A 26475-nucleotide genomic window follows, 5' to 3' on the forward strand; every position below is an offset into this window, starting at 1 on the left:
CTAGAATAACAGATTTTTTGGCTGGCTCTGATGAACAACAACTACTACACCAACCACAGTAAAAAATTGGTACTTTTTGTGCAGTTTTGAGATAATTGCAATTCTGTTTTTAGGTCAATTAATATTGATAACTTTCAGAGAGAAATCCTGGTCATTTTTTTCTTCCATATTGATCAAAATGCTTTCAATGTGCATCTGAGCGGTTTCTCACAGAAATTTAGAATCTGTTGATGATAAAATATTTTCAAACACTACCATCTTCATCAACTCATGTTCAGCTCTATGGTAAAATGTAGATGCCTTACATTGTTACTAGTCCAATAAGTTTCAAGTGCCAATCTGTAACTTCTCTTACTGTGTTTTAATTATTTAATAAACCATTATTATTATAGCAGTTGGGCACGCCTTGTGGACGGCGGACAGACTGTGCACGCCCTCTTCCCCCGTCAAGTTCAGTCCATATGTGCTGCGACCAGACAGAAACTGCAAACTGACAAGGTAAGACGTCACTGCTGCTGTTTTTTAAACTGACTTTTTAGTAGACCATGTTCATTTTTGAAAGTTGTTTATTGGGCAGGCGCCTCTCTCATGATCTCCAGTTCTGCGCGCTGCAGCTGATGTCATTTGACGCAATGCGCGTCTTGTGGAAATAGTGCGCCGTCGCCGTTCGCGCGCGCTCTTTTGCGTCTTTGTAAACGGTCAACATGTTTTGCCATCATTTGTGGATGAGTGTGAAATGCCCTCCAGCTCCACAACACCCCCGTTTCCCTCTTGTGTCAGACACACAAACCCGTTGAAACATTCAACCACGTTTTCTTGTGGATTAAATGAGCAGTAGTAAACTTAATTTTCTGCCACTTGCATGACTTTGGGGTCTACATGGACATAATAGTAAAACTGTTCTATATTTGTTTGCTGTTGTTTGTGTCTCTCAAATTAACAAATGCATGCATACATTTTCCACAGCAGCTGGAGTGTGCATCTATTCTTAACAGACTTCAGACTTTAATAGTGGACTGTACTGTACTGTAACTTAGAGTATCTACTACATGAACCGTTATTATATTATGTAGTAGTGCTTAATTGTGATTTCTTTTGCTCTTTCTCCTGTTCCCAGAACTTATCATGGAGACATTTTCACACTTTTTTCTTCTTTTTCTGTTGCCTAATTTCCTGACTGCTTCCCCTGTCACTCAAGATGACCTTGTAATCAATACAGTGCATGGGAAAGTTCAAGGGGAGTTGCTCTCGGTGTTGGGTGGTGATGTCCGAGCATTTCTTGGCATTCCTTATGGAAAACCACCTCTTGGGAAACTACGATTCAGAGCTCCAGAGCCAGTGGAGGGATGGCAAGGGGTCAAGACTGCTACTAAATACCCAAACTCCTGCTACCAGTTAGCAGAATCGAGCTATCCAGGTACGATGGGTGTTGATGGAAACGGGTGCAGGACTATTGCACAAAAATGTGATCAAATACTTAATATCCCCACCAAAGGGAGTTTACAGCTGTTTATGGACATACAGATATACAGTGTGCCCTTGCGAATTTGCACATCAACGCGGATTTTTGGTAGGCAGTCACATGATACCATACGCACATTCTATTGGCCAAAGTTATCAGGAAGTGTGCTTGGTTCCGTCAGTCTCAGACTTACTTGAGACAGAAAAGTGCTTTAAACAGTCGATAAGAGTGTGGGAAAAGGTAATACAGATAGAATGTAGTTTAACATCAGTATGTGGAGGGTCATAAATGTTTAAATTACCGTAAATACCGTATTGGCCCGAATATAAGACAGTGTTTTTTGCATTGAAATAAGACTGAAAAAGTGGGGGTCATCTTACATTCGGGGTCTAGACATTATACCCATTCACAACGCTAGATGGCGCTAGATATCTTTAAAGCGAATGCTGAACTTAACTCCGCAGGCCAAAGCTGTCACGAAGAAGAAAAATAAAAAATAGTGGTAAGAAAGAAAAGAGAAGATAACAGAAGAGATAAACAGAAAATGGAGAAATATAGCAACAATCTGGAGAAAAGTGGGTCGAAGATCGGCCAGGTTAACCGCCAGCTGAGGAGAAGTTATGATGCAAACTTCAAGATGAAGGTGCTAAATGAGGCAGAACCTTCAAACAATTGCAATGTGATTGAATATATAGATTATATTGTTAGAATAATTTGTTTCAGATGTACTGTATTTATATTCTGTATAAAAATTAAATTTGGTGTTTAAAAAGTCTTTTTTAAACTTGAGTCTTGAAAAAGAGGGGGTCGTCTTATAATCAGGGTCATCTTGCATTCGGGCCAATATGGTAATAAGATAAATAGTTTGTCACTCGATTGCGGATTCCTTAATTGTGTGTGGTTCCTGGAATGCATTAACTGCAAAGAACGAGGGCGCACTGTACTGTATCTTTATGTCTATACGTCCACATATGATGGTATACAACCCATTAATATCTCATCAAAAGCCAATGGATAGGATTCAGTTACTTCATAGGACCCAAAATGTCCACATTTTATACATTGTTGGGCATTTTTGAAGTAAAATAGATCATCAAGTAATATTGTTAACTTTTTCTAAGGTTTACATAGCCAAAGGTTTACATAGGTTATGGCTATGTCAAGGTGACATAGCAGTAGCCTATCATCATTAGCAACACATCAATTTATTGTTTACCAGTGGAGTCATGTACTGCATAATCTCCTTTGTGCATACTCCATTATTCCAATGAGCGTGATGTGAAAAAAGTGCTTAAAGCACCTGCCTGAAATGTCATCCCTGACTTGACGTCTCACTGGGATTGTGATCCTACAGTCGTGTCTTCTGCTTTGCGGGTCACGGGGGTCGCTGGTGCCTATCCCAGCTGACTATGAGTCATTAGCACATTGCAGAAGAAATTTTTTATTTTTTCCAAAAATAATAACACCCTTCCTCAGCTTACTAGTACTTATTTTCACAGTAATAAATACTGCTCGTGTTAAGTAACTCCTGATTTGGTGTCTTCTACACTTTTACAAACTGCAGACAAAACACCAACACCCAAGAAATGTAAAGTGGTGGTGGGGGGGTATCATTCCATGGCTATTAATGGATGCAGCCACCTGTCAGGGAGTGTTTGGAAGCATCTGACTGTGACTCTACAACTAAAGCCAGGCATATATTTGTTGGAGATACTCAAAACCCACTCTAAATATAAACATGGCAACAAATATAGACACAGACAGAAGACATTTTTATCCAGGGTCTGCTTTTGTTGAAAGAAAATCTCATTCACATTAAAATGAAATAATTTATTCACATTTTGCCTGAGTTATTTACTTAAGGGTTATAATTGCTCTTCCTAGGCTTCAAAGGTATTGAGAGCTGGCTCCCAAATACTCCCCAGAGTGAAGACTGCCTGTACCTGAATGTCTGGACCCCACGTTTCAACAAAACCCAGTCTCAGAACCCCAAACTGACTCCGGTCCTTGTCTGGATTTATGGGGGTGGGTTTACTGACGGGACAGCGTCACTGGACGTGTATGATGGTCGTTACTTAAGCAGAGTAGAAGGTGTTGTCGTCGTATCGATGAATTACAGGTGAAAACAAATAAGTAACTGTAAATATAAAAGGTTAATGTGGTAAAAGTTAGTTGATATAGTTATTCCATGATGTTTCCCTGAGAAGAAATCTTAGAACAGGTTTTCCAGTTTCTCCACTGGGTTTTTTGCCCACTGGAAGCAACGTAAGTCTATGGTCATTAGAACACGATAGCGGTGCGTAAAGAAATTTGTAAACAGGAAAGTAATGCTCTCATTGTGCAAGCTGATTTACATTACAGCAGTATGTGAGGAAGTAATGTGTCATTCATCTCCATTTTACTTTTATCAACATCATTCTTGTGATCATCCACCACAGAGTTGGAGTTTGGGGTTTCCTGTCTCTTCGTGACAACAAAAACATCCGGGGCAATGCAGGTCTGTTGGACCAGCGCTTGGCCCTCCAGTGGGTAGCTAATAACATTGCTGCTTTTGGAGGCGATCCTTCAATGGTGAGAGGAGTTTTGTGTCTGTAAATCAGGAAGTATTTGTTTAAAATACTGTAGATTATAAAACAAGCTCTGTTGGATTGTTGTTTGCTGCTGTCATCTCCAGGTGACCATGTTTGGGGAGAGCGCTGGAGCAGCAAGCGTGGGCTACCATTTGGTCTCTCCTGGAAGTCAAGGTTTCTTTCAGAGAGCGGTAATGCAGAGTGGTTCTCCTAATGCAGATTGGGCCACGGTCAGCCAGCCTATAGCCTGGGAGAGGTACGGGAGCTTGTGTTGAATGGATTTTTCATTTATTCAGGCTCAGTCTTCTTGAGCCTTAACCTTAACCTTCATCAATGTTTGCCTGATTGCACCATGTCTACATCAACATCCAGGTCAGAGAGTTTGGCAAAAATACTGGGATGTCCTACATCTGATTCAGATTATCTGGAGACATGTCTGCAGGAGGCAGAACCGAAGAAAGTGACATCGAAACAATATGAAGTTCTCACAAAAGTGTCGATCACACCCTTTCCCTTTGTTCCTGTTGTCGATGGGGTCTTCCTACCAGAGAAAGTCGAGGTAGGTGTGTGTGTGTTTGTGTGTGTGTGTGTGTGTGTGTGTGTGTGTGTGTGTGTGTGTGTGTCTGTGTGTGTGTGTGTGTGTTTCACATTTCAATCAAATTAAGTTTTTTGAGTTATTATGGTTTGTCCACATTACATCTTTCAAACATGGGAACATATATTGATAGTCCTTTATAGAACAAGATATCATGGCCACAACTAGAAATAAACTTTGAAAGAAACCAAAATGTATCAGTTTTTAATCCTGAATTCTTTCATTGTTTTTCTGTTGTGTGATTATGATGATACAGTGTGGCTAAAACATGTAATTCCTTCCAATGACACATATAATATTCATATTACCCATGTTAAGTTACCATTAAAACAACTAAATAATGTTCTCATCTCTCAGGTGCTGCTAAATTCTGATAAACTCCCAAAGAAAGATTTGCTGATAGGGATCAACCAGAATGAAGGCTCCTACCTCTTAGTTTTTGGATTGCCTGGATTTAACATCACCGGTCAGAGTCTCATCACTCGGGAAGAATTCTTGAGTGGAATGTCCATCTTGATGCCAAACGCCAATGATATAACGAAGGAAGCAATTATTTCAAAGTACACTGATTGGACAGATGAGAACAACAGAATGAAAAACCGTGACTTAATGAGTTCTCTAGTTGGACACCAGAAATTTTCTTGTCCGGTGATAGATTTTGCTCACAGGTAAGTAACAAATCCAAGGTTTAATGAATAGTTTTTTTAATCAAGACTGCCAAGTAATAAACATAAAGTTGTAGCAATTTGAGATTGTGCTTAGCCTGCATTTAATGAGTCCTGTCCTGAGCAATGCATACTTAACCCTGTGACTTACTTACGACTTACATTCGGCTTTTTGAATGTTTTTTTTTTTTTTTTACTCTATTTTTTTCCAGTCTTGCTTAAACCTCCCTAAAATAGAGAGACGCCTGTCAGGAGGATAACTTTTAGTCTGTAGCTCTGAAGACGTATCTGATCAGACTTTGACTTGTTGGCAGACACTTATTTGGGATTTGAAAGCGCAAATGAAATTTTCATGCTAAGCTATTATGTGTGTAGCTTATCATATCTTACCAGTCCAATCCATCTGAATGGATTGAGTTATCCACAGTCTGAAAAATAGATAGTTGACTCTCATCTCGTCATTCCCGTGGATATATTTTGAGATTGAACTAATTTAGTTTAATATTGTGACTTTTTCTTCAGATACTCACAACATGATGGTAGGACATTCTTTTATTATTTTGACCATCGGTCATCTCAAAACCCTTGGCCAGAGTGGATGGGTGTTATGCATGCTTATGAAATTGAATTTATTTTTGGAATGCCTCTGAATGCATCCCTGGAGTACACAAAGACGGAAGTGAACATTACAAAGAAGCTCATGAAACACTGGGTCACCTTTGCACGGACAGGGTATGCATAATCACACATGTATATCATGTATATCAGTGACTGTGTGAAGACACCGTTACCTTGACTGGCTTGTATTTTCCTCAGGAATCCAAGCATTGATGGAGCTCAATGGCCCCGCTTCACTCCCATAAACCACGAGTATGTCACTCTGAACCGCAACGATCTGGTCCAAAAGAGAATGATGCTAGCTGACGAGTGTCACTTCTGGAGCGAACTAATACCCCGGATAGAGAAATTATCAGGTCAGACACACAAACGAGTAGTTCACATATATTAAATTGCAAGCACAAGCGCTCACAAACATGCACAGCACGCTATAGTTATCTTTAGTAGGAGGCACAGCGTCAAGGCCTGCAGGGGAGGTGTTGTGCCTTGTTTAGCCTGTGGAGGAGATTTGTATCCTAGCTTGCTCCCCCCTCTGTTTCGGCGCAATCCTGTAGCTCTGAGTGGGAGGAGAGGAGGGTCAGTCATCACTTCACTAAACTCTGATAATGCACAGGATGAAAATACTCATACACCTCATCACTGAAGACACATTTACACATTTATTTATACGCATACACACACACACACACACACACACACACACACACACACACACACACACACACACACACACACACACAACCTGCAAATTCACCTGCATGGCATATTTTTTAGCCAGTAAGATTGAACACGCAAAATGTTTCACTTAACTTTTGAAATTATTTTGTAATACATAATAATAATTTAAAAAATGTCTCTTTCTGTCTGTTTGCTCACAGATGATTTGCAGGTTTGTACAAGTAGGAGTGGGACGGTGCTGCCCTGTAATTACATGTTCCTTCTCGCATTATTGGCTGTAATTTCACTTCTTCTGACAGTGTGAGGAGTCCAGCCTGGGCAGTTTCCTTCAGCAACACATACATACAACAGTTTACAGAAACAATAAAGAAAAAGAAGATTTTTGCTATTCTAATAAAGATTTTATTTTGTATTTTGCTCTTTAAGAAAATTTTTTTGCTATATGGTGTGCAGTTCTCTTGTGAAGTTTTTACTTCCGACTGCATTGTATTCACAAATTCAATTAATCTGTAAATATGTACAAACAAAGAAAATGTAATATGTCTTCAATGACAAGTAAGGGCGAGGGAAGATTTATATTGATTTTGGATGTCAAGCTGACCTCTTCATCACAAAGAAAATCAGGGATGCCTTGGATTTGTATTGATGTATTGTCTATTATATTGATCAGTAAAAAAACAGGTTGCATTCATTAAAGATTAATACAAGGTTGACAACGAGTTTGGTATTCTTGGCATACGTTACGTTATATCAAAAGACATTTACAGATGTTTCCTATAAGGAAAACACAATATGATTCTATCATTATTAAGTATGTATTTTTCATAAAATCTGATCACAAGGCTACAGCTTAGACCCAGGAAGTTTGAACTAACAATTATCCATGCTGCTCTTTGAGCATCCAAGTACCCTGTGATAGGATGCATTAGTCTCACTGTCCCTTTCTTTGTCCACTAGTGGGTCTTGTCTATAATTTCTATGTGATGCTAACGCTATAGCTACACACAACTGAGACACATACACACACACACGCACGCACGCACACACACACACACACACACTGTATAGTGGTTGCTCTTCTAACTGTTGTAATCAAAAATATTTCACATTTTAGCAAACTGGGGTGTTCCTCTTGCCGATGTAGATAATAATTTGAAGATAATTGGTGTTGCTGAACAAAGGTCAGAGTGTTGATACAAAAAGGTAACCGGATGTTGGAGAAATATGAACTACCCTTTTGTATTGAATGCTGTTAAAATCCTCCAGTGAGATGTAATTGCAGTTTGAGCATATGTGTGTGCAAAAGTCTGTGGCAAGTATTTAACTTTTTTTTTTAAGTTGCAAAGACCTTGGATGTTTCCAACATTTAGTTTTATCCCTAATGTTATGTAATAAGTTGTATTTTTATAGTTATAAAAGCCTGTTGCCATTATAAGCCAAGCAGTGTCAGATAAAAGTTGAAGGAGGAGCATGCATTGCAAAAGTTGGTCCATTGAGACACGGCCATTGACATTAGCAGTGACATCACACTCGTTTCTGAAACTGTTCGGTATTTTTCCAGAGGATCTCACCATCTCCAATGCCTCATCCATAATGGATAAAGACTTAGACAGCAGGGGAGAGCACATCAGGAGCTGAGGGAGGAAAGGAGAGAGAGAGAGAGAGGGGACCACAAAGAAATAGTGAAAGCAAAAGGGATCTTTGTAAATTATTATAAAGAAGTCTTTGAAGGTACAGTAAAGGATTTATTTTAATCCAGACTGAGGATCTTCACTATGTTAAGTCAAGGTGCTCCTCTCTTGCCATGACTACAGGGATCAGGAAACCTGAAAATGAACAAAAATAGCAGATAAGTGTTTCACTTTTTCACCATCTATCCAATGGGAATGAAACCAGGGGGCGACTAGGCTTCTGGGCTGCAGTCGGCTGACAGTTGCTGGCCTTCAGGATACCACAGTAATTTTTGTCCTTCTGTCCTCTAAAAATCACAAAGAAATATACTGTATTAATTTTATTATTCATGGACCAGTGGACACAAGCAGAAATCATACAGGTTCATTCCCATTGGAGGGAAAGTGTGGCTCAGGTGGCAAGGCAGGTCAGCCATTAGTCATTAAGTAATCCGATCCTCGCATCAACATGTCAAATTGTTCTTGAGCCAGGCGAAAAAATCTCTAATGGCTCCATTGCGAAGTCAGCACCCTGTTGTGTGTGGGTAAATAAATGCAAGGGATTATGAAGAGCCTGAGCAGGTTGGAAAGTGATGTAAACAGTATATGCAGTCTATTTATCATATATTAGAAAAGAAAATAGTAAAAGAGACAGAAAAAAAAATTTAAGGCTACCTCTGTGATCTTGCTGATATTGTTCCACCAGGAAAACAAGGTCAAACATTACTATAGATAAAAACATAAGGTTAATATCCATGCAGCCTCAGTGCTTTTGAATATTTTCTGTTAAAAAAAATAAAATTATTGTAATATATTATGCTCTTTCTGTGTCCCTTTCTTTATAAGCACCACTGGAGCATTCCAGAATTTTTTTTTTTATTGTATGAAATGTGCCACACTAGTTAAGTTTATTATTATAATCAAGACTACCCCAGTACTCACACATTGAAACAGCCCTCTCATAAAGTGTCTTTAATGAAGAATTTTGACTTGACTATATTATTTAGTATTTGAATTCTATATATTTGTTTTCTGTATTGACTCTTGGCAGTGTCAGAGTTGAGTGCTCAGACTTGACATTTTGACAGATATAAGGGGTTTGAACAGTTTAAAATCCACAGATGCAGTTTTATTTCGGACCTATGACTTATTTTATTAGACATTGAGGTATAAAAAGAAATAACATAATGCTAAGGTCATGCGATGTGATCAGAATTGTTCTAAGGTGTGTTTTGGGTGTGATGTAGAGCCAACCAATCAGGTTAGTACCTCTCACCTTCATGTCTCCAGCTAGAGTAACAGATTATATATATATATATACATATATATGGGTTAGGGTTAGAAAATGGCAAGTTAATTCTGGCTGCCTCTGATGAAACAACAACTACAATAACTACAATGAAAGGGTGACATTTTTTGTGCAGTTTTGAGATGATTGGAATTCTGTTTGAAGTAAATTAATATTGATAATCTGGTAACTTTCAGAGAAAAATTCTGTGCATTCTTTACTTACATAAACAAAGACTCATTTCGGCACACTGTGAAGTGGCAGCTCCACTAACCGACTATCCTGCGGAGGGCTAACAACCCACCCGGGAGAAACTCCCGGATGGGTTGTTAGTGGGTTGTGAAACTGACCAGAAAAAGAAGCCGGACTAACCAACACGACAAAGAACCCCAGCCTGCTGCCGACCAATGAATACGGATCAGCCTTCGCCGTAGGATCTGTGTCGCCACATGGAATGTCCAAACACTCCTTTGCCTCTGAGCTGCCACTCTGCTGTCCCGAGAGCTCCACCACTATAACATCACCCTGGCAGGGCTCTGTGAAGTGCGATGGCAAGGCAATGGCGAAACAACAGCAGGAGACCACTGCTACATCTGGAACGGCCCCGAGAGACATACAGGCCTTTATGGCATGGCACTTGCATCCCCAAAGGCCCTCCATGAGTTTCTCACCAGCTGGACTCCTCTGAGTGACAGACTGTTGTCGGCTCGCCTTCTCCACCAACACGGCAAGATGACAATCATTGTTGCCTATGCTCCCACCGATATCGCTGATGAGGATGCGAAGGATACCTTCTTTGACCAACCCCATAAGGCTGTTGGCCAGGCCTCACCACACAACATCACCATTATTATCAATGACGCCAATGCCAGTCTTTCCAGCAGTGATCGGTCCACAGGTTCACCTATCGGCACAATTTTGGCTGACAGGCTTACAAACGACAACGGTCACCGCCTTCTCTTTCTATGTCACCCAAACAACCTCTGCATTGCTGACACCTGGTTTCTCAGGAAACTGATCAATCAACGGACATGATACAGCCCAGATGGCAGAACCAGGAAAGGTTGGACCACATTGTCATCTCCTGACACTGGAAGTCATTTGACACCAACTGCCATGGATACAGAGGCGCAGAGCCTGGCAATACTGACCAGCTACAGCTGGTGGCCCATCGTAAGTTAAAGCTGTGAGCCAACCAGCACACCAAGATTCAACCTCACCTGGACTCCTCCCTACTCAGTGATCCAAACATTGCCACCGAGTTCAGTTACTCCATCCGCCGCACATTCGATGCCCCGGCTACCAACAAAGTGACAGACTGGCAGACCCTCAAGCATACTGTCATTCACTCAGCTTATAATGTCCTTGAATGCTCCTGATCCTCCCCCCAAAAGCCTTGGATATGGGACAGGACACTCCACATCATCGACTGGTGGCCCCAGGCCAGGCTCCAAGGCAACTTGACCGAGTACCAGGGACTGAACCACGAGCGCAAATTGGCCGTAGGTGAGGACAGAGAGAAGTTCTGGCAAGCAGACGCTGAACACCTAGAGTCCACGGCCAAAACCAACATCATGAGTCGTGTATTCACTGTCCTGCACAAGCCCGCAATGGCCCACACATCAAGACAGCCTTGGTGAAAGACTCTGATGGCAACATCATAACAACAAAAACAAGCTGCCTCGCGCGCTGGAAAGAGCACTTCATAAACAATGTCAATCCCTTCAGTGTCACGGTTTGGCGTGGCAGTTCTGGTGTGTGGCAGGGAGAGGCCAGGCTGGTGGATGGAGCCACGGCTCCACACCTGAGACTCATCCACACCCGGTTCTGATCGTTCACACCTGGACATCGTTGGTGTTATTGTCATGAGGCTTTTTAAGTCAGGTTTTTGTCACAGCCTGTTGCTGGTTTGTTTTCTCAAGTTTGATTCCTGTTAAGTCTGTCCTAATTTTGTGATTTGTTCTGTCTGGAGAATTTTTTGTGTTTGTCATTAAATCATGGATGGAAGATTCACTTTTGGTGTCCTGCAGTTGGGTCCATATTCTGCCAGCCGTGACACAGTGAGGCTTCCCAGCGACTGGACCAGAGAAGTAATCTTACCCTTCTGGAAAGGTAAGGGTGACAGGCTAGTCTGCAGCAACCACAAAAGCATTACACTTCTCTCCATCCCCGGCAAGCTCTTCACCAGGATCTTGCTCACTCCTGCTCTCCCAACCAACTGAAGTTGCAGCCGTGTCGAACAGGCTGGCTTTATGCCTAACTGCTCCACTACAAACCACATCTCTGCCATTCGCGCGCTCATAGAGAAGACCCATGAATTCCGTAAAGATCACGATCTATATATCGGATTCAACGATCTGAAAGCTGCCTGTGAAACCGCCTGCCATGCTTCACTATGGAGTATCCTACAGACCCTTGGAGCACCACCTAAGATCGTTGCCCTGGTTTGGTCATGTCTTCCACCTTCCTCCTGATCACCCAACAAGAGCCATTTTCCAGTTTGACCTGAAGGCCGCAGGCCGGAAACGCCTTTGAGGCAAGCCCCTCACCCGATGGTTTGACGTCATTGCGGGGCGACCTCCGATGACAGGGAGTCGCTGTGGAGGATGCAGAGCAGCTGGCACAAGACCCAGCGTTGGGAAAAAATAAACTGGCTCATCTGGTTGGCTCAACGTATAGGGACGGCACCCCCCCCGAAGAGCCCTACTAACTGACTGACTATTATTACAGCTGGGCACGCCTAGTGGATGGCGGACAGATTGTCCATGCCCTCTTTCTCCCTCAAGTTCGGTCCTAATGTGTTACAACCAAACAGAAACTGCAAACTGACAAGGTAAGATGTGACTACTGGTGTTTAGACAGGCTTTTCGTTAGATTCACACGTAGTAGACCATGTTTATTTTTGAAAGTGGTTTATTGGAACCTCTGAGCAGGCGCATCTCCCATGATCTCCAGTTCTGCCTACTTGACATCAGCTGCACGCTGCAGACCCGGAGGAACTGTATACGCATGCGAGTCTTGTGGAATTAGTGTGACTTAGCTGTTGGCGCGTGCTCTTTTGCGTCTTCGTAAACAGTCATAATGTTTACTATCCTTTGTGGATGAGGGTGAAATTATCTCCCAGCAACCCCCCTCCCACCCACTTCCACAACATCCTCCGTTTCCCTCTCGTGTCAGACACACAAACCCGTTGAAACATTCAACCACCTTTTCTTGTGGATTAAATGAGCAGTATTCAACATAATGTTCTGCCCCTTGCATGACTTTGGGGTGTATATGGACATAATAGTAAAACTGCTCTATATTTGATTTTTTGCTGTTGTTGTGTCTCTCTTAACAAATGCATGCAGCAGCTGGAGTGTAATTATAAAGCATCTATTCTTAACAGACTTCAATAGACTTTAACAGTGGACTGTACTGTACTGTAACTTGGAGTATCTACTACATGAAACCTTATTATATTGTTATGTAGTAGTGAGTAATTGTAATTTATTTTGCTCTTTCTCCTGTTCGCAGAACTTATCATGGACACATTTTCACACTTTTTTCTTCTTTTTCTGTTGCTTAATTTCCTGACTGCCTCCCCTGTCACTCAAGATGACCTTGTAATCAATACAGTGCATGGGAAAGTTCAAGGGGAGTTGCTCTCGGTGTTGGGTGGTGATGTCCGAGCATTTCTTGGCATTCCTTATGGAAAACCACCTCTTGGGAAACTGCGATTCAAAGCTCCAGAGCCAGTGGAGGGATGGCAAGGGGTCAAGACTGCTACTAAATACCCAAACTCCTGCTACCAGTTAGCAGAATCGAGCTATCCAGGTACGATGGGTGTTGATGAAAACTGGTGCAGGACTATTGCACAAAAATGTGATCAAATACTTAATATCCCCACCGAAGGGAGCTTACAGCTGTTTATGGACCTACAGATATACAGTGTGCCCTTGTTACTGGCGGTAAATACGTTCCAGGAACCACATGCGAATAATGAATTCTGTGATATAGCGACAAACTATCTAATTTTTTACGGTAATTTAAACATTTATGAACCGTCCCCCTACTGCTATTAAACCACCTTCTATCTTTATTACCTTTTCCGACAATCTTATCAACTATTTAATACACTTTTGTGTCTCATCTAAGTCAGATACTCATGGAATGTAGCGCACTTCCGGATACCGTCAGTCAATGAAATATTACCTAATCGCCTACTTACCAGAAATCTGCGATGAGGTGAAGTCACGAGTTTTGATGCACGAATGTGCGAGGGCTCACTGTATAGATATACTGTATGTATATGTCTATATGTTCCTATATGACGGTGTACAACCCATTCATATCTCATCAAAATCCGATGGATAGGATTCAGTGATAATTTTATAAGTATTTTGTAGGGCCCTAAATGTTCACATCCCATATTTGGTTTCTTCACTCTTCTCTGTTTTACATTGTTGGGCATTTTTGAAATAAAACGTCTTTCAAGTCAGTTTGTTTGTATTATGCAAACGGATATTGTCAAGTAATATCGGTACCTGTTTCTTTTCTAGTCCCCATTCAATATTAAGTAAATGTAAACCTTTGACTGTCCAGTCAAGGTGACATAGCCATAGCCTATCATCATTACCAACACAACAATTATTTATTGTTTACCTATGGAGTCATGTGCTGTATAATCTTCTTAGTGCATAGACCATTATTCCAGTGGGTGTGATGTGCCAAAAGTGCCTGAAATGTCATCCTTGACTTGATGTCTCACTGAGATTGTTATCCTGCCCAAAGTGAGTAATTTAATGCGATTTGTTTTTCTTCAATTAGCATATTGCAGAAGAAATTTTTACATTTTACAAAAATAATAACACTCTTTCTCAGCTTAGTAGTACATATTTTAACAGTAATAAATACTGCTTGTGTGTGGTAACTCCTGATTTGGTGTCTTCAACACTTTTACAAACTGTAGGCAAAACAGCAACAACAAAAGATGGGCGGGGGAGGGGGGGTTCGGGGTAATCATTCCATGGCTATTAATGGATGCAGCCACCTGTCAGGGAGTGTTTGGAAGCATCTGACTCTCACTCTACAAATAAAGCCAGGCATATGTTCTTTGGAAATGCCCAAAATACATTCCAAATATGGATATGGCAACAAATATAGACACGGACAGAAGACATTTTTATCCAGGGTCTGCTCTTGTTGAAGAGGATTTCATTCACAGTAAAATTAAATGATTTATTTACAATTTGTCTGTGTAATTAAGGGTTATCCAGGTAGGATAATTAAACCATTTTACTGTTTTCACACTCGAAAGATAAGATTATCTGTTCTGATTTGGCTTTACTGACAATAATTCATGTGATTCCTCTTCCTAGGCTTCAAAGGTATTGAGAGCTGGCTTGGAAATACTCCCCAGAGTGAAGACTGCCTGTACCTGAATGTCTGGACCCCACGTTTCAACAAAACCCAGTCTCAGAACCCCAACATGGCTCCAGTCCTTGTCTGGATTTATGGGGGTGGGTTTACTGAAGGGACAGCATCGCTGGACGTGTATGATGGTCGTTACTTAAGCAGAGTAGAAGGTGTTGTCGTCGTATCGATGAATTACAGGTGAAAACAAATAAGTAACTGTAAATATAAAATGTAAATGTGGTAAAAGTTGGTTGCTATTGTTATTCCATGACATTTCCCAGAGAGGAAATCGTAGAACAGGTTTTCTAAGCCTTCAGAACTGAACTGAAGGCTAGAAAACCTTCTTCATTTCTGAACTGAAGAAGCCTCTTGTATAATAGGCAAACTTTGTCAAAAAACTTAAAGTCCAGTGGATTGATTTAAACAGCTTTGGATAACTATGACCTGGATAACTGAGAACCTACAGACAACAGGTTTTCCATTTTTTCCACTGGGTTCTTGCCCACTCTGTAGGCAGCGTAAGTCTATGGTCATTAGAACGCAGTGGCAGACCTTCAATGATGTAGTACTTGGTCAAGCTTGCATAAATACATCCCAAAAAACTGTAAGTGGCACCCACACCTGCAATAATGTAGCGTTTGAGGACTAAGGCGTTTATAACTTCTCACAAAAAGTGACAAAAACCATCACTTCTGAAGAGGCAACAGCCCTATTGCTTTTATTGTCACTCACACTGAATAACCCTGCAGCCCCACCTTTTATAGACATCATACAACTAAGTCACAGAACAAAACCCACTGAAATGACCATCGTTTATGACGCCACAGCTGGAGAAACAGAATACAGAAATATACTAACACACTACTATATGTTGCATCACCTCTATTTTCCAGCAGTGATGGTGTTATGATTAAGTCTCTTTTAAATATGAATAATTAATTAAGAATAAAATGCTTGCACTCACCAAAACAGCTGTACAAAAGGCTTATTTAAATACAAAATCTGTTCTCCTCTTTTTCCTCAAGAACACTTCAATGACTTGGTTGTACAGTTTATCTTTGCATTTTAATTCCAGCAACAAATCCTTTTCTATTAACACGGAGGCCAGTGCTGAAAGCGTGTCTGTCCGGTCTCTCTTGTCTCACAAGAACGAGCTTCTCTCCAAATGTGCGTCTGAAAATGGCTTTGCGAGTATATTGGCAACCAAATCTTCATTTTGTCCTCTTTCAGCCATTGTGGCAGCAAAAAAAGTGGGTTTTTTAGATTAAAAACATGTGCAGATTTCTCTTAAACCTCTACGCTCTGACGATAACCCGATTCTTGTGATTTGCGCCACCTTCTCAGTGTGAGTTTCCAATCACAGGACACGTACATGTCACACGTATATGGCTAAATAGCAGGTCTTAGAAGGGCAACTCGTAATCTGATTGGATATTGCGTCTGTCTATTAACTATATGTACCCGTTTCCTCAGAGTGCAGGGAGTGTTGCATTCGAAACTGTGAAAGTCCTGGACAGATTTCATTCAACCTGGCAACACAAGCTAGCTGAATTCTGATTGAATAAAAACTCTTTAATCTAAAAAAAAGAACACTGACCCAGTGTTGGCCTGTCGTATTATATCCTTATATATATATATATATATATATATATATATATATATATATATATATATATATATATATATATATATATATATATATATATATATATATATATATATATATATATATATATCAACATCATTCATCATTTCTGTGATCATCCACCACAGAGTTGGAGTTTGGGGTTTCCTGTCTCTTCGTGACAACAAAAAGATCCGGGGCAATGCAGGTCTGTTGGACCAGCGCTTGGCCCTCCAGTGGGTAGCTAATAACATTGCTGCTTTTGGAGGCGATCCTTCAATGGTGAGAGGAGTTTTGTGTCTGTAAATCAGGAAGTATCTGTTCAAAATATTGTAGATTATAAAGCAAACTCTGTTGGATTGTTGTTTGCTGCTGTCATCTCCAGGTGACTGTGTTTGGGGAGAGCGCTGGAGCAGCAAGCGTGGGCTACCATTTGGTCTCTCCTGGAAGTCAAGGTTTCTTTCAGAGAGCGGTAATGCAGAGTGGTTCTCCTAATGCAGATTGGGCCACGGTCAGCCAGCCTATAGCCTGGGAGAGGTACGGGAGCTTGTGTTGAATGGATTTTTCATTTATTCAGGCTCAGTCTTCTTGAGCCTTAACCTTAACCTTCATCAATGTTTGCCTGATTGCACCATGTCTACATCAACATCCAGGTCAGAGAGTTTGGCAAAAATACTGGGATGTCCTACATCTGATTCAGATTATCTGGAGACATGTCTGCAGGAGGCAGAACCGAAGAAAATGACATCGAAACAATATGAAGTTCTCACAAAAGTGTCGATCACACCCTTTCCCTTTGTTCCTGTTGTCGATGGGGTCTTCCTACCAGAGAAGGTCGAGGTAGGTGTATATGTATGTGTGTGTGTGTGTGTGTGTGTGTGTGTGTGTGTGTGTGTGTGTGTGTGTGTGTGTGTGTGTGTGTGTGTGTGTGTGTGTGTGTGTGTGTGTGTGTGTGTGTGTGCGTGTGTGCTTGTGTGCTTGTGTGTGTGTGTGTGTGTTTCACATTTCAATCAAATGAAGTTTTTTTTGGAGTTATTATGGTTTGTCCACATTAAATCTTTCAAACATGGAACATGGCCTTAACTAGCAATAAACCTTGAATGAAACCAAAATGTATCCTTTTTTAACCCTGATTTCTTTCATTGTTTTTCTGCTGTGTGATTATGATGATACAGTGAGGTTAAATGACACAAATAATATTCACATCACCAATGTCAAGGTACCATTAAAACAACTAAATAATGTTCTCATCTCTCAGGTGCTGCTAAATTCTGGTAAACTCCCAAAGAAAGATTTGCTGATAGGGATCAACCAGAATGAAGGCTCCTACCTCTTAGTGTTTGGAATGCCTGGATTTAACATAACTAGTGAGAGTCTCATCACTCGGGATGAGTTCTTGAATGGAATGTCCATCTTGATGCCAAACGCCAATGATGTAACAAAGGAAGCGATAATTTCCAAGTACACTGATTGGACAGATGAGAACAACAGAATGAAAAATCGTGACTTAATGAGTTCTCTAGTTGGACACCAGAAATTTTCTTGTCCAGTGTTAGATTTCGCTCACAGGTAAGCAACAAATCCAAGGTTTTATGAACAGTTTTTTTTAATCAACATAAAGTTGCAGCAATTAGAGATTGTGTGGTCAAGGCTTAGTCCTGTGCGTTGCAGGACAGAACTGTGACTTACATACATGTGACTTATATATAATTGACTTCTTGAAGATAATTTTAAAACTTTTTTTTCCTCTATTTTGTTCAAATTCAAATTCAATAAACTGTATTAGTCCCATTGGGCAATTGAAAGCACATAAAACAGGACAGGTGTAAAACATACAGTTTAAATGTAAGCAATGTAAGCATAAACAATAAACAAAAAAATTGAAAAATAATAACATAAGTTTAAATATAGATACAATGTTTATGTTGAATAACAATTCAAAACCTATATCCGCCGCAGCGGGTCACGGGGAGCCTATCTAGGCAGCATAGGGCGTGAGGCGGGGGACACTCCGGGCACGAAGCCAGTGCACCACGGAGCCACACACAAAGACTTACAACCACGCACACACACACACTCATTCCTATGAGCAATTTTGGAACGGCCAATCAACCTGAATCCGGAGAACTCGGAGAGAACCCACACAGACACGGGGAGAGCATGCGAACTCCGCACAGAGTGGGACTCGAACCCGGGTCCGTCGTGTTGTGAGGCGGCAGTGCTAACCACTGCGCCCAATACCTAATTTGTTCAAAACCTCATGGGTTACTTAGTCAGTTAGTTCAGAAACTAGTTTAAAACCTAGTTAGTTAGTTATTTCAAAACTTTGTTACTTTGAAAACCTAGATAGTTCGTTCAAAAACTAGTTGGTTTAAAACATAATTCAAAAGCAAGTTTGTTAAAAAAAAAAAAGTTCGAAACCTAGTTAGTTTAGAACCTAATTTGTTCAAATACTAATGGGTTTGTTAGTTAGTCAGTTAGTTCAGAACCTAGGTAGTTCAAAACTTAGTTAGCTAGTTATTACAAAACCTAGTTACTTAGTTCAAAACCTAGTGGGTTAGTTCCAGTCTTGCTTTAGCCTCCATAAAATAGAGAGACACATTTCAGGAGGATAACTTTTAGTCCGTAGATCTGAAGGCGTATCTGATCAGATGCTGACTTGATGGTAAACACTTATTTGGGATTTGAATGTGCAGCCAACATTTTCATGCTATGCTATTGTGTGTGTAACTTACCATATCTTACTGGTCCAATCCATCTGAATGGATTGGGTTATCCAGTCAAATCATCCTTCCTGTGGATATATTTTCAGAATTAACTATTTCAGTTTAATATTGTGGCTTTTTCTTCAGATACTCACAACACGGTGGTAGGACATTCTTCTATTATTTTGACCACCGGTCATCTATAAACCCTTGGCCAGAGTGGATGGGCGTTATGCATGGTTATGAAATTGAATTTATTTTTGGAATGCCTCTGAATGCATCCCTGGAGTACACAAAGACGGAAGTGAACATTACAAAGAAGCTCATGAAACACTGGGTCACCTTTGCACGGACAGGGTATGCATAATCACACATGTATATCATGTATATCAGTGACTGTGTGAAGACACCGTTACCTTGACTGGCTTGTATTTTCCTCAGGAATCCAAGCATTGATGGAGCTCAATGGCCCCGCTTCACTCCCATAAACCATGAGTATGTCACTCTGAACCGCAACGATCTGGTCCAAAAGAGAATGATGCTAGCTGACGAGTGTCACTTCTGGAACGAACTAATACCCCGGATAGAGAAATTATCAGGTCAGACACACACACGAGTAGTTCACATATATTAAATTGCAAGCACAAGCGCTCACAAACACGCACAGCACGCTATAGTTATCTTTAGTAGGAGGCACAGCGTCAAGGCCTGCAGGGGAGGTGTTGTGCCTTGTTTAGCCTGTGGAGGAGATTTGTATCCTAGCTTGCTCCCCCCTCTGTTTCGGCGCAATCCTGTAGGTCTGAGTGGGAGGAGAGGAGGGTCAGTCATCACTTCACTAAACGCTGATCATGCACAGGGTGAAAATACTCATACACCTCTTCACTGAAGACACTATTTATATGTGTGCGCACACAAACACACATGCAAACACACCCTGTAAATCGTATTTTCCAGTTACATAAAAAGCGCCTGTGTGGTATCTTTTTTAGCTAACAAGATTTGAATGCAAAAATTTTCCCTTCACTTTTCAAATTATTTTGTTATACATAATAATAAAAAAATGTCTCTCTTTGTCTGTTTGCTCACAGATGATTTGCAGGTTTGTACAGGTAGAAGTGAGACGGTGCTGCCCTCTAATTACATGTTCCTTCTCGTGTTATTGGCTGTAACTTCACTTCTGACAGCGTGAGGAGTCCAGCCTGGGCAGTTTCCTTCAGCAACACATACATACAACAGTTTACAGAAACAATAAAGAAAAAAAAATGATTTTGCTATTATTTTTGCTATTATTATAAAGATTTTATTTTATGTTTTGTTCTTTAAGGAATTGTGTTTTTGCCATATGGCGAGCAGTTCTCTTACTTTTTGTCCTTTTGTCCTCTAAAATCACAAAGAAATATACTGTATTAATTTTATTATTCATGGACCAGTGGACACAAGCAGAAATCATACAGGTTTGTTCCCATTGTAGGGCAACTGTGGCTCAGGTGGCAGAGCAGGTCAGCCATTAGTCATTAAGTGATCCGATCCTCGCATCAATATGTCAAACTGTTCTTGAGCCGGACAAAAAAAATCTCTAATGGCTCCATTGCAAAGTCAGCACCCTGTTGTGTGTGGGTAAATAAATGCAAGGGATTATGAAGTGCCTTGGCAGGTTGGAAAGCGATAGACTGAACAGTATATGCAATCTATTTATCATAATATTAGAAAAGTAAATAGTAAAAGACAAACAAACCAATAAAATGACCTTTAAGCCTACTTCTGTGATCTAGCTGATATTCTTCTGCCTAGAAAATGTGGTCAAATATTACTATCTCAGTCTTCCTCTAGGCCTCCTGCATGGCAGTTCAAAATTCAGCGTCCTCCTACCAATAAATTCACCATCTCTCCTCTAGACATGTCATGGTGAATTTATTGGTAGAAGGACGCTGAATTTTGAACTGCCAGGCAGGAGGCCTAGAGGAAGACCAAAGAGGAGGTTTATGGATGTAGTGAAAGAGGACATGAAGGCAGTTGGTGTGAGAGAAGAGGATGCAGAAGACAGGGTTAGATGGAGGCAACTGATTCGCTGTGGCGACCCCTGAAGGGAAAGCCAAAAGGAGAAGAAGAAGATTACTATGTATAAAAAAATAAGGTTAATATCGTTGCAGCATAAGTACTTATATATTCTTTCTTAAAAACAAAAATATTGTAATATATTATGCTCTTTCTGTGTTCCTTTCTGGATATGTAATACTGGTGCATTCCAGTTTATCTTTTTCTTCTATGAAATGTGTCACACAAATAAAGTTTATTATTATAATCGAGAATACCCTCGTGCTCACGCGTTGAAACAACCCTCTAATAAAGTGCCATTAATGAAGCATTTTTGTCAAGTACTAAATTATTCAGTATTTGAATTCTATATATTTGCTTTTGAACAATGAGTAATTGTTGGCTGTTTTGACTCTTGGCAGTGTCCCAGTTGAGCGCTCAGACTTGACACTTTGACAGATATCAGGGGTGAGCAGTGATTAACGCACATGACAGCGACAGCTTCACTAATGAAGTGCACCTCCCACTGCTTGTCATGTGAAATTAGCAGTACCAGTCCCCAGGCATAAACAGCACAACACTTCGTTAAAAGACTGACGAGACAAGAATTCTTGTTTCACATGAAGATTTTTTTTCTTTTGCAGTCTTTTAAAATTGCATCTGTTGAGATGCAAACAATTTAATTATTAAATTGGCAGTCAATGGAATGACACTTTTGTTTGTTTCGTATTATTTTTACCTTTCAAATTTGTCATTCATAAGTTTAACTTTCCATTAGCTTTTACAATTTGTTTCTTACCATAAAATTTACAATCCTGGGCAAACACACACACACACACACACACGCACGCACACACACACACACACACACACACACACACACACACACACACACACACACACACACACACACACACACACACACACACACACACACACACACACACACACAGACACTCACACATACATACATTTTGGTTTCATTCAAGGTTTATTGCTAGTTAAGGCCATGTTCCATGTTTGAAAGATTTAATGTGGACAAACCATAATAACTCCAAAAAAACTTCATTTGATTGAAATGTGAAACACACACACACACACACACACAAGCACACACACACACACACACACACACACACACACACACACACACACACACACACACACACACACACACACACACACACACACACACACACACACACACACACACACACACACATACTGTATATATGTACAAGGCTCGAAATTGCGATCATTTTGGTCGCATATGCGCCCAAATTTTAATCAGTGCGACTATTAAATACACTGCCCGGCCAAAAAAAAGTCACACTCTAATATTTTGTGGGACTGCCTGTAGCTTTGATTGCAGTGCACATTTGCCGCAACATTGTTTCGACAACCTCGTACAACGTCACAGCATTTATTTCTGTCCAGAATTGCATTATTTTTTGGCCGAGTTCTTGTAGTGACGATAGAAGCCAAACCACTCTGCAAGGTCTTCTCCAGCACATCCCATAGACTTTGAATGGGGTTAAGATCAGGACTGTGGGGGCCAATTGATGTGTCAAAATGATTCCTCACGCTCCCTGGACCACTATTTCACAATTAGAGTCCGATTAATTTTGGCATTGTTGTCCTGGAATATGATCGTGCCATCCGGGAGAAAAAATCCATTTATGGGATTGCCTGGTCATTCAGTACGTTCAAATACTCAGCTGACTTAATTTTTTTGCTGAATAATATTGCTGAGCCTAGACTTGATCAACCGAAGCAACCCCTGATCATAACACTGCAATTTGCTTACTGAAACCCAAACGGTGACTTTTTTTTGGGCCGGGCAGTGTATATTTGGGCGCACCGGTGCGACTAGGGAAAAAAATCTGGTGCGCCTTTTTTTTCCTCTTCTCTTTCGCTCTTTCTCTCTCTCCATAGAGCAGGGGTCACCAAATGGCAGACCGCGGTCCGGATGCGGACCGCGTGATGCTTCTGTCCTTACCCGTGACCACTCCACGATAAATTCACAAGACTAGATTTTCTTGTTGCACTTTTACTTGCAGTTCGCGGCTACAGACGGGGGGGCGCTGCTCCTCCAGTTAATGTGGTAATAGCGCCACTCAGTTCAGCCAATCAGATCGTTTGTCTAGCCTGCTGTCAGTGTACCAGGAAGTGAGACAGCTCGCTACCGCTGTGAGTTTACCGCTACAGCGGAGCACAGAAGGGAGACAGCATAGCTCCAAAACGAAGGGAGGTTAACGAGGAAAACCGCTGATTAACAATGAGTGGGCGAAATGTATGTTTATTCCTCCGTCAGGCAGTTCAAAACATTTTACCTCATATGGTCTGAACACGTAGCATGAGTTAAAAGTGGTAACATGAAGCGCCACTGTGGAACAAAGCACAGATCTTTTGAACAGAATTATCCCCTGAAGTCCGAGCTTGGGGCAAAATGACCGAGAAAAATGCAAACGAATAATCACTAAAGGCATGGTGGAGTTTGGGGCAACATAAAAGAACTTTTAGTGATGTTTTAAAATACAAAACAATCCAATAATAACCGAAATTGTTCAGTCCAGGCACTGAGCTGGCCTGATAGACCGGTACCTGTGCCTCGGTTTGGCCCCTGACCCGGAGGCGGACCAACGCAGCATCCTCAGGTGAGCGTCTCTCATACAGTTTTGTGTGGATGTGGGGAAAACACGTACGCGCCGAGTGTGCACCCTCTAACGCACTACCGCGAAGGTTTGATGCGGATACGTGAGTGTGGACCTGCATGAGAATGTGCTCGAAACAGTATATATATATATATATATATACATACATAATCACACACACGTCATATTTGTGCGCTTCCACTTTTTTCTATTTAAATAAAGGTAAAATGTATGACAGTAAAATGAAAAAAATAGTCTGTATTGTTATATGAGAAGGAGGTAAAAAACTCACTGCCATCCATATTTTCTCTGTTCTTCATAATGTGTGACAGCTTTTTTTTTGTTTTGCCCTTCCTAAAAATGTAAAGTCTCAAATATTGTTTGCTTGTCCGGACCTGCTGACCTACGTTGAACCGATCCTGTTCCAGTGGGTGACAGCACATTAGACAACCCTGTGATCTATGTACGTCGTCGCGCCACGCCTGAAGCTGTTGTTATGCTTCGAAAGGTTTCCCAAAAGAGACCTTTTGTATCAAAGTCATTCTTCATCTAGATCTGATTGATTATAATCAGATAAATGTTCAGCTTCACAATGCAGTGCCCCTCTGTTCTTAATGTGGGTCAGGGAGTGAGCTCAGACCACGTGGCTTTTCCCTCAGACATATTTCCTTCCTTTAGTTCCATTCCTGATAAACATGCAGGCCACCTGAAAGGTGTCCTGCTTTCTGTCAGTGCCAGCATCCTGATCGATCAGTTGTTCCTAGTTTATCGTCTAAAGAAAGCAGACTCTTGGCATCCGGACCAGATACCTAATCCACTGTAAATGGCCTCTTGTCTCTGAAATGGCTTTGCTCTGAGGTGCTGGCACCATTGCAAAAAATGCAATGGTTGAAAAAATGTATGCAATAATAATAGTAATGCTGTAATGAGAGCAGAGGGAAGGAAGTAGAAACAAAGGAAATGGATAAACAGACTTGATGGAGACGTAAAGACTACGAGTCAAATGGATGACGATGAAATGTCTGAGTAAAGTAGGTGAGAGAAGTTTTTCTTTTTAGCATGCAAGTTTATACTACACCTACATGCTCTTGAAAATATTCAGTTAATGCATTGATCCAGTTATTTGGCTTAATCAGTCGATGGCATATTATGTTTTATGACTCAATAGCAAAAATAACTTCACAGATCCTTTGTGTGCATCCTACTTTTTCAATGTAAAAAGTAGGGATGTAAGAGTACAGCACTATCTGTATCTGCATCTGTATCTGTTCAACCATCTAAATTATCTGTATCTGTGCTCGGAATGGGCGTGGCTGAAACTGGAAGTGGGTGTGGTTTGACCTGGAAACAGGTGGGGCTTAAATCTGTACAGTAATAATAAGTCTGAAATTCATATGGATGGATCAGCAGTTGCTATATTTATTGTTTATTCTAAAACTATTTACAGAACAGCCTCAAAACGGAGATTCAAATCAATTTTTTTGATCACAAAAGTAAGAGAACTATTTAAAAAACAAGTTTTTTATAAACTAAGAACATGCATATTCTTAAGTGTATGAGTAAATATTTACAGATCAGCCATAGAATTGAGATTTAATTTAATTTAATTTAATTTAATTTAATACACTGTTATAATCCCCGAAGGGAAATTAAGACTTTGATACTTTTGATCAAAATAGTAAATGGAACTATTTGCAAAACAAGTTTTTTTATGAACTCAGAACATGAAGTGCATCAATGAATACAACCCATACAAGAGGAAATTAGGCAGTCAGAGACTGCAACATCCCACGACACCCCTGAATTCAAAATTTTACCCTGACCTACATTCATAGGTCAGGGTCTCTTAATAAAAGGCCCATGGTCCAACATATAACTGGTGCATGAGGTTTCAGAGATGTGTACCAAAAAAGGTATAAAAGTGAAAATGTGACCTTGACCTATTTTTTCAAGGTCAAGGATGCAATCTAATTTTCATCCCCTCACCTCCCTGAATATACGCCTTTTGTTTTGTCTTTCTATCTTATCCGGTTTCTGAAATATCTCAGGATAGAAAATATCTCAGACCATAGATCAAAGCTAGTGCTTTGATCCATGGTCCGAGATATTTTGTACTGCTTTGATCTACGATTATTGAGCAAATGAAAGACGCTGGAGGGACTATGTCTCTCGGCTGGCCTGGGAAAGCCTCGGGCTCCCCCTGGAGGAGCTGGAGGAGGTGTCTGGGGAGAGGGAAGTATGGACATCCCTGCTGAGACTGTTGCCTCCACGACCCGGCTCCGGATAAGCGGTAGATGATGGATGGATGGATGGATGGATGGATGGATGAAGGCTGGTCTGTGAAAAAACTGTCTTCGGTGAAACCGGTCCGTGGCGCTAATAAGGTTGGGGACCGCAGGTTATGAGGATTTTCCTTCAGCACAAGCACGAGTTTTACTCGTATCGTGCTCGGACTCATCAAAAATGCTTTATCCGTACCAGATACTCGTCTGAAACGAGTACTCGGCTCAACCCC

At 40.8% G+C, this 26475-nt stretch overlaps 2 protein-coding genes across 2 annotated transcripts; both read left to right on the forward strand.

The window, feature by feature from the left end:
• Window positions 1-450: 450 nt before the first annotated feature.
• LOC137596668 (acetylcholinesterase-like) lies at window positions 451-7297 on the forward strand. Its single transcript, XM_068317365.1, has 10 exons — window positions 451-498; window positions 1118-1417; window positions 3347-3581; window positions 3901-4033; window positions 4137-4288; window positions 4405-4591; window positions 4985-5295; window positions 5815-6024; window positions 6109-6266; window positions 6789-7297. The coding sequence occupies exons 2-10, from the start codon at window positions 1126-1128 to the stop codon at window positions 6890-6892; spliced, it is 1782 nt and encodes a 593-aa protein (XP_068173466.1). The 5' UTR covers window positions 451-498; window positions 1118-1125; the 3' UTR covers window positions 6893-7297.
• A 4947-nt stretch (window positions 7298-12244) lies between these two features.
• Window positions 12245-21628, forward strand: LOC137597269 (acetylcholinesterase-like). The gene is made up of 10 exons (XM_068318325.1): window positions 12245-12379; window positions 13063-13362; window positions 14907-15141; window positions 16717-16849; window positions 16953-17104; window positions 17221-17407; window positions 17826-18136; window positions 19420-19629; window positions 19714-19871; window positions 20361-21628. Exons 2-10 carry the CDS (start codon window positions 13071-13073, stop codon window positions 20459-20461), a joined length of 1779 nt encoding a protein of 592 aa, XP_068174426.1. The 5' UTR covers window positions 12245-12379; window positions 13063-13070; the 3' UTR covers window positions 20462-21628.
• Window positions 21629-26475: the final 4847 nt, after the last annotated feature.

The sequence above is a fragment of the Antennarius striatus genome, chromosome 6 (assembly GCF_040054535.1).
Source record: "Antennarius striatus isolate MH-2024 chromosome 6, ASM4005453v1, whole genome shotgun sequence".
Lineage (NCBI taxonomy): Eukaryota > Metazoa > Chordata > Actinopteri > Lophiiformes > Antennariidae > Antennarius > Antennarius striatus.